General features: G+C 46.8%; 1 protein-coding gene and 1 pseudogene across 1 annotated transcript; one reads left to right on the forward strand and one right to left on the reverse strand.

Annotated features, from left to right (window-relative positions):
* LOC105003396 overlaps positions 1-9,046 on the forward strand; it is a 51,388-nt pseudogene that overhangs the window by 6,698 nt on the left and 35,644 nt on the right.
* LOC105003441 (apolipoprotein L3-like) lies at positions 2,440-6,236 on the reverse strand (the record flags this gene model as incomplete). Its single annotated transcript, XM_010860617.1, has 2 exons — positions 2,440-3,527; positions 6,046-6,236. Coding segments are annotated over 2 exons (999 nt in total), but the record flags the coding sequence as incomplete, so codon positions are not given.

The raw sequence follows: 9,046 nt of genomic DNA on the forward strand, positions 1-9,046 counted from the left end.
TGAATTTGGCAATAAGGAGTTCATGACCTGAGCCACAGTCAGCTCCCAGTCTTGTTTTTGCTGACTGTACAGAACTTCTCCTTTGGCTGCAAAGAATATAATCAATCTGATTTCTGTATTGACCAGCTGGTGATGTCCATGTGTAAAGTCTTCTCTTGTGTTGTTGGAAGAGGGTGTTTGCTAAAACCAGTGTGTTCTCTTGGCAAAACTTTGTTAGCCTTCACCCTGCTTCATTCTGTACTCCAAGGACAAATTTGCATGTTATTCCAGGTATTTCTTGACTTCCTACTTTTGCATTCCAGTCCCCTATAATGAAAAGGACATCTTTTTTAGGTGTTAGTTCTAGAAGGTCTTGTAGGTCTTCATAGAACCGACCACCTTCAGCTTCTTCAGCATTACTGGTCAGGACATAGACTTGGATACTGTGATAGTGAATGGTTTGCCTTGGAAATGAAGAGAGATCATTCTACTGTTTTTGAGATTGTATCCAAGTACTGCATTTCAGACTCTTGTTGACTATGATGACTACTCCATTTATTCTAAAGGATTCTTGCCCACAGTAGTAGATATAATGGTCATTTGAGTTAAATTCACCCATTCCAGTCCATTTTAGTTCACTGATTCATAAAATGTCGATATTGACTCTTGCCATCTCCTGGTTGACCACTTACAATTTGCCTTGATTCATAAACCTAACATTCCAGGTTCCTATGCAATATTGCTCTTTACAGCATCGGACTTTATTTGCATCAACAGTCACATTGACAACTGAGTGTTGTTGTTGCTTTGGCTCCACCTTTTCATTCTTTCTGGAGTTATTTCTCCACTGATCTCCAGTAGCATATTGGGCACCTACCAACCAGGGGAGTTCAACTTTCAGTGTCCTATATTTTGCCTTTTCATACTGGACTGGAAAAAGTTGGTTTTCATTCCAATCTCAAAGAAAGGCAATACCAAAGAACATTCAAACTACCACACAATTGCAGTCATCTCTCCTGCTAGCAAAGTAATGCTCAAAATTCTCCAAACCAGGCTTCAACAGTACATGAACCATGAACTTCCAGATGTTCAAGCTGGATTTAGAAAAGGCAGAGGAACCAGAGATCAAATTGCCAACATCTGTTGGATCATTGAAAAAGCAAGAGAGTTCCAGAAAAACATCTACTTCTGCTTTATTGACTATGCCAAAGATTTTGACTGTGTGGATCATCACAAACTGTGGAAAATTCTTCAAGAGATGGGAATACCAGAACACCTGACGTGCCTCCTGAGAAATCTGTATGCAGGTCAGGAAGAAACAGTTAGAACTGGACATGAAACAACAGACTGGTTCCAAATCCGGAAAGCAGTACTTTTTGGGATATACAAATATACAAAGGCTGTATATTGTTACCCTGCTTATTTAACTTCTATGCAGAGTACATCATGAGAAACCCTGGGCTGGAAGAAGCATAAGCTGGAATCAAGATTGCTAGGAAAATATCCATAACCTCATATATGCAGATGACACCAACCTTATGGCAGAAAGTGAAGAAGAACTAAAGAGCCTCTTGATGAAAGTGAAAAAGGAGAGTGAAAAAGTTGGCTTAAAGCTCAACATTCAGAAAACTAAGATCATGGCATCCGGTCCCATCACTTCATGGCAAATAGATGGGAACACAGTGGAAACTGCGGTTGACTTTATTTTTCTGGGCTCCAAAATCACTGCAGATGGTGATTGTAGTCATGAAATTAAAGACCCTAGCTCCTTGGAAGGAAAGTTGTGACCAACCTAGACAGCATATTAAAAAGCAGAGACATTACTTTGTCCACAAAGGTCCGTCTAGTCAAGACTCTGGTTTTTCCAGTGGTCATGTACGAATGTGACAGTTGGACCATAAGAAAGGCTGGGCATTGAAAAATTGATGCTTTTGAACTATGGTGTTGTAGAAGACTCTTGAGACTTCCTTGGACTGCAAGGAGATCCAAGCAATCCATCCTAAAGGAAATCAGTCCTGAATATTCATTGGAAGGACTGATGCTGAAAGTGAAACTCTAATACCTTGGCCACCTGATGTGAAGAGCTGACTCATTTGAAAAGACCCAGATGCTCGGAAAGATTGAAGGCAGGAGGAGAAGGGGACGACAGAGGATGAGTTGGTTGGATGGCATCACCGACTCAATGCATATGAGTTTGAGTAAATTCTGGAAGTTGGTGATGGACAGAGAGGCCTGGCATGCTGTGGTTCCTGCAGTCTCAAAGAGTCAGACATGACTGAGCGACTGAACTGAACTGAAGAACTTATAAAAAATTTAAAAGGGATAAATATGAACACAGATACACATATAATTGAAACACTTTGCTACACACCTGAAGCTAATACAATATTGTAAATCAACTATAATAAAACATGGGAACAAGCAACTCACTACCCACTGAGCTCAAAGGTGAGTTGATGCTGGAGAAGTAGGGTTAGAGACCCTCACCAGGGGAAACCCTACTTGCTGGAATATCAGACCCTGGGGAGGGCGATAGAGGAGCTCTGCTACTTGTGCTGGATTACTTTGGCTTTCTCCCATTTTCAAAGCTCCCCTATTCCTGGCTTCTCATTGCTAGTCTCCCTGTCTCTCCCTTATTCTGCCCTCAGTGTCTTCTTCAGTCCAAAATAAGTGCTTTCTCCCCTTGACCCTGCACATGTCCCTGGTCCCTGCACTGCTCTAGGGGTGGCCCAGTCGGGCCCTACTGCAGACTCTCATAGATCCAGGTGAGCTCCTCCAACTTCTTCTCCAGCTCCCGGGCTTTCTGCCTCATGTTCTCAGCCAATGCTGTCTTTGCCCCCTCCTGCACGTCCTGTGCGTCTTTCACCAGGGAGTACACGTCCAGCCCCATGAATAAACCTGACAGGACTCCTCTCCTGACACGGGCTGCTCTAGTCATTGCCAGAGCAGTGCCTCTGAAATGTCTTCTCACCTGCCGGGCACTTCGGAGAGAGACTCGCCCAGTGGTTATGTAGCGCTGAGCAGTGGCTACTAACTGAGGGTTGCCTCTGGCCACCCTGATGGCACGAATATGCCTCCCAAAATCTTTAACTTGGTAGAGATCATATACATAGGAAATTATTTTGGCTATGTCAAGGAGACTGGCCTGGGATTCTGCTGATGACATGTGTACATTTTCCACCACCATGGTGGACAAACCTGTTACAGCAGCTGCTGCTCCCAGCCCTATTCCAGCGGCTGAGAGTCCCAGACTGAGGCCTGCTGTAAAGGGTGCCAGAACCAGCCCAAGGATGCTCAGGGTGCCAGACGCAATGCCGGTGGAGGAAGCTACCACATTGGAGATGGTGCAGTCGCTGTGCACCTTGTCAACATTGTCTGCAAGCTCATGGAGCTTTCTTATGCTCTCCTTCAGCTCTTCTTTTACCTGAGGAAACTCCTTCAAAAACCTCTCCTTTTCCTGCTGGTATTTTTGTAGCCTGTCTTGGTCCTCCCCGGCCAAGTCTGTTTGCAGCTTGATCAGACATTCACGGAGTACATCTGCCTCTTCCCTGTAACAATGAACATTAAAGCCTTAGAAAGACACTTTGCTTGTCTAAGAAACAGGCTCAACAAACTCTATCCTGCATAAACCGCAGAGATTTTATTGTAAATCACAAGAATTTTACTAATGTAAAATTTTTTCCAACCTTAAACACTCATTTGTATATTGTTAGTGTTCCATGTACTTATTCAAACATGGAATAAATAAGCAAAGGCCATCTTCAGATACCTATAACTTAAGAGAGATATTTGATAAAGACACCTCAAAGCAGACCAATACCATCACTTCCAGACTGTGTGTAAAATGGGAACTTCACTGATAAACAAAGAGAATTGGGATTAGAGCAGAAAACCCTTCATTCAGGGACCTTAGTGTATAGTGAGGAGTTTACTTGTTCTTTGCTCGTGGCTGCTAGGATGTGGTCCCTAGGCCCCAAGAATATTCTGGCTCATAAGAATGTCCTCATCTGCCTGGGACTTTGGCCACTGGAGAGTCTGACAAGTTGACATGTGGCGGGCCTCTGGGTCACGTGGTATCAGTTCTGACCTCTGGAGGAGCTGGGCTCTAGGGCAATAGTCTGAGCTCTGGGAGGGGCTGGAGATGACAGGTCAGGGTAATTTGTTGTTAAATAGGGTGAGCACCCTGGCGGGCAGTGCTCCATGTGTCCTGCCACACTGGATCCAGGACAGTAATGCATCCTGGGGACAATGTATGCTTCATGTGTGAAACCTGCCCAGACTCTTCCCTGTGGCTGATGGGAAACCGCATCCTTCCCTGTAATAAACCATAACTGGGATCCTGAAGCTTTAATGAGTCTGTGCATCCTTCTATGGAGTTCTAGAATCTGAGGGTGGTTGTGGGATCCCCCAAATTTGCCCTTGATGGGAAATTAAGGACAGTCCTGGGACTGTGCCCTCACACTTTTCAGATTGGCTAACTGTGCATCTAGAATTTTATTTATTTATTTTTTAATCAAAACTCAGCTAGAACCCTTAACGATCATTTTGCCTGGCATCTGCTCTCACCCAAGCCTGATACCCTTGGCCTTCTCAGCAGAAAGACACTGGGTCTGTCCACTGCACATATTGACTGGGAAGCAGGAGATTTGCTGTGAGCTCTGTTCCCCGTGGCCCCTCCAGCCCACCTCACTGACTCCTGACCCAGGACCCAGCACCGCTGACCTCTCAGGGGTCACATGTTAATTTGTGACAGCTTCATGTGCCTGCACCCCAAGGCAGTGTGAAACATTATGAAACCTCTAAAGATTCAGGAGACTTGAGGAAATGCCCATCTGAATGGCTAAGTCTGAAGAGACTGGCACTTGCACAGCTGGTGGAGGAAGTGTTTTCATCTTTGGTGGGGATGCGTGAGGCTCCTCAGAATCGCTCAAATGACACACAATCGCAGCCACTTACTATGACCCTGGAGGGCTCTCTGAGCCACATGGCCTTCCCACTGTTAGGGCGGCTCCACGTAGACTAGAAGAGGGTCCCAGATGGAGGGAGAAGCCAGGTCCCAAGCAGGGTGTGGAGGACATGGTCACCCAGGGCCCTCTAGCCCATCTTGAGGGGATCCCATCAGGAAGGGAAGAAATATCCCCTCTCCCACTCCCAGGACCTCTGTTAGAGTCACAGCCCCTTCAGTTCTGTGTCCTCAGGGCCCACTTTCCTCACTCTAATCCTGGCCTGCTGCCCAAGCCTGCCTACTAGTCCTCCAACCTAGACCCTCTGCTCCACCCTGACCCTTAGGTCTGACCCTGATCCAGGCCTCCCTGGGCCTTTCAATGAGATGATTGCACTTGGTTCCCCACCTCTGACTCTGCAGTTCACTCTGAGGCCATCACTACAGTCCATCAGTTTAAATTGGTATTCCCACTGGAGACATAACACGTAACAAATCTGAGACTCAAAGTCTTAAACCCACAGGCCCAGAGTTGGGCAGGGCTAGATTCAGGATCCCACCAGGTCCAACCAGTTCCCCTCCAGCCTCTCTGCCTTATTGGCCAGCAGGAACCTGCAGTGTTTGTATAATTCCTAAAATGGGGAATGAAAGAGTTCTGATCGGAATCCCCAGGAACACAAAATGATGTTCGGGTCAGAATTTTCTGACTTGACCTAAAGGATGTCCTTCTTGTTTATCATCTCCAGGAAGAAGGTCCCTGAGTCTTCCCAACAAGCTTATTTTAAAATTAACATTGACTGAGCACCTACTCTGTGTCAGCAATCATGAAAAGCACTTGTGTGCATGATCTCAGTGTCCTCACAATAAAACTGAACAGAGGATGAAGCAGAGAGTAGTTAAGTAACTTGTCCAAGGTCATATAACCTGCCCTTCCTTGCAGGTTTCGTCTCCTCTCAACCCAACGTCATTTAATGCTAACAAATAACACAGAGGAAACATTCCACATAGGATCTTGAGGAGAAACATCCTCGCCCTCAACCATAGGATCTGCCTGGAGGAAACTAGCCTGGGATAATCTTCCTGGGGGCATGTAGGTGACATTCCTGGGGTACCTGCATGGTTACCTGGACAAGTCAGCCTCGGTCACAAAATTCTCCCAGGGTTTGTCTTCAGTGAGCAGGAATTGCAGTTGTTCCCATCTCACACTCCCCTGGAAATACTCAAGGACATCCTCAAAAAAGCTTTGGCTCTCTAGACAGAAAAATAAAAATTGAAGATTAGAATAAACTATGGTGTGATGCACTTCATGGGAAATAGATGGGGAAACAGTGGAAACAGTGTCAGACTTTATTTTTCTGGGCTCCAAAATCACTGCAGATGGTGACTGCAGCCATGAAATTAAAAGACACTTAGTTCTTGGAAGGAAAGTTATGACCAACCTAGATAGCATATTTAAAAGCAGAGACATTACTTTGCCCACAAAGTATCGTCTAGTCAAGGCTATGGTTTTTCCTGTGGTCATGTATGGATGTGAGAGTTGGACTGTGAAGAAGGCTGAGCGCCGAAGAATTGATGCTTTTAAACTGTGGTGTTGGAGAAGACTCTTGAGAGTCCCTTGGACTGCAAGGAGATCCAACCAGTCCATTCTGAAGGAGATCAGCCCTGGGATTTCTTTGGAAGGAATGATGCTAAAGCTGAAACTCCAGTACTTTGGCCACCTCATGGGAAGAGTTGACTCATTGGAAAAGACTCTGATGCTGGGAGGGATTGAGGGCAAGAGGAGAAGGGGATGACAGAGGATGAGATGGCTGGATGGCATCACTGACTCAATGGATGTGAGTCTGAGTGAACTCCAGGAGTTGGTGATGGACAGGGAGGCCTGGCGTGCTGCGATTCATGGGGTCGCAAAGAGTTGGACACGACTGAGGGACTGATCTGATCTGGTCTGATAAGTGGCTAAAGTTCACCTTTCTGAGCAGCGTTCATCTGGCATGCTGTTGACTGTGTGCACCAGCCCCAATTCATAAGTTAACGCCCAGACCCACCCACTCTGCAATGACTGTATTAGAAGATTGGGGGCTTTAAGGCAGTAATTAGGTGAAATGAGGCCTTAAGTGTGGGGCCTTAATTCAGTAATATCAGTGTCCATATTAAATGAAGAGATGTCAGATCTCTTCCTCTCTCTCTCTCTTCCCTGAAATTAAGTGCTCTTAGGTTTTCTTTTTCTCATGCATCACTAAGGGAGAAACAAACAGGGCTCACATGGAGCGAACCCACAGCACTAGATCTGTGTGTTGACTGATTAGGGTGGTGTGGGTGGAGGAAATAACTGAGCACCTGGTTGTCTGCGTGGGTGTTTGAGAACAAGAGAACTAGTACCGGCCTGAGGCAGCCACCTGGTAATCAGGTGTTTATATATGGGAGCACTGGGCAGGTGCCCTAGCACAGCACAGGAGAGAGGGGATTCTAGAGAAGGGGAGAGGTTTCTACTTCGAATAACACATTCCAGGTAGAGGGGACAGCACGGCACTAGGCAGGACCTACTATGTGGCAGGCCCCGGCCCAGGACACAGACACACATTATATTCAGTCCTCATCACAACATAGGGAAATATTCTCATTTTACAGGTTAGGTCAGGTAAAGTGCTCCAGATCTCAGAGGCAGGTGTGGGAGCCAGCAAAGGCCAGATTGGGGTTCAGATTAGAGTCCACTGACCCTCACGGAGCAGCTGGGTGGGCAGCAGGGCAAGAGATGGAGGAAAGAGCCTCTGTGTTGACACCCCAGGTTCTGGGAGCAGAAGGAGGCTTAGACCAAGGGAGAGGGCAGGAGATGCTCCAGGGGACCTCCTCTCCCTGTCCTGCCTTCTCTGCTGTGCCCACACCCCTCCATGGGCTGCCCTGCCGCATTTCTGAGTCATTAGCTGGGGGTCAGGAGGCAGGGGGAGGAAGTTAGCATCTTATCTGTGGCTCCCTGAGGAGAGGACCAGGAAAGAGGCTGTGGGGACAGACCGCCAAGTGTTAGAGGACTCCCCATTGCCTCTCTGAGGGATGCTAATACACGCCTTTCTTGGTTCTTGGTTGCTCGGCAGGTTAATTTGGCCTGGAGACACCACCCTCAATTCTGGGTCACAAGTAGGAATCTGCCAGAGACGAGGTGGCTGACTACCTGAGCGGTCCCTGGGATCTTCTGAGCTCATGGTGGCATCAGCAGGGTCTCAGAAATCTCCCTTCAGCTAACCCGTCTGTGTCAGGCTGGAAGGAGGTGTCGTTTCACCCTTGGGGAAGAGAAAACAGATTGTGGGCTTGATCGCGGGTGAGCAGTGCCTGAGGGGGCAGCGAGGGGTGAGGTCCTGGGTGGTTTCCCCTGGGACAGCCATCAGTGCCACCATGGATTTAACTCAGCATGGTTCTCTGTCCCCTGGGCTCTGCAGATCACTTGTTAAGGAAAGTTACTCATCCTCCCCAGTCAGAGTTCTGCTGTCCTGTTGGGGTACAAGAGAGTATAATCAGACAGGAGACAGCCATCTGCGAAGTTATAGGAACAATAAAACCAGAGACAGAAGAACAGATAGGAAGGGAATCCTCTGGAAATTACATGAGGTTGGGAATCCTTGTGTTAATAATTGGTTATAGGTGATATTGATCCACTGTCTATGACGTGCAGGCTCCTGAAACTCACGTAAACTTAGGTCAGTCCAAGTTTTCACATTTCTGCTGGAGCCCAGCCTTGAACCCAAGTCTTTCTGATCCAAATTCCAGGTGTGTGATGACTATGCTCTACTTGCTTTAATGTACAAAAATGTCTCTTTGTGGATGCATGTTAATTGGAAAATGACTCTCTTTATTGCAAATGATGTCATGCACCCTGTGCTTGAGTCTCTGCCTTGATAACATTCCTGCTGCTGTAGCTCCCACAGCCCACATCTTCCTCGCTTCTGCAATAGCCTTTATCCCACAAACCTTTTTTCTGGACTCCCACCAGCCCCACTCCAATTCCTGCAGCCCTGCCTTGGTCAGCTGAGGACCCGAATGGTGTCATCTTTGCTGTCCACTCCTGATTGTTGGACTTCAGGCTGTTTTTAATTCTTTATGTAAGTAATAGTGCAAAGAACACTCTTCTTGCAT

This window comes from Bison bison, unplaced genomic scaffold (assembly GCF_000754665.1).
Source record: "Bison bison bison isolate TAMUID 2011002044 unplaced genomic scaffold, Bison_UMD1.0 scf7180017864468, whole genome shotgun sequence".
In the NCBI taxonomy this organism is placed as follows: Eukaryota; Metazoa; Chordata; class Mammalia; order Artiodactyla; family Bovidae; genus Bison; species Bison bison.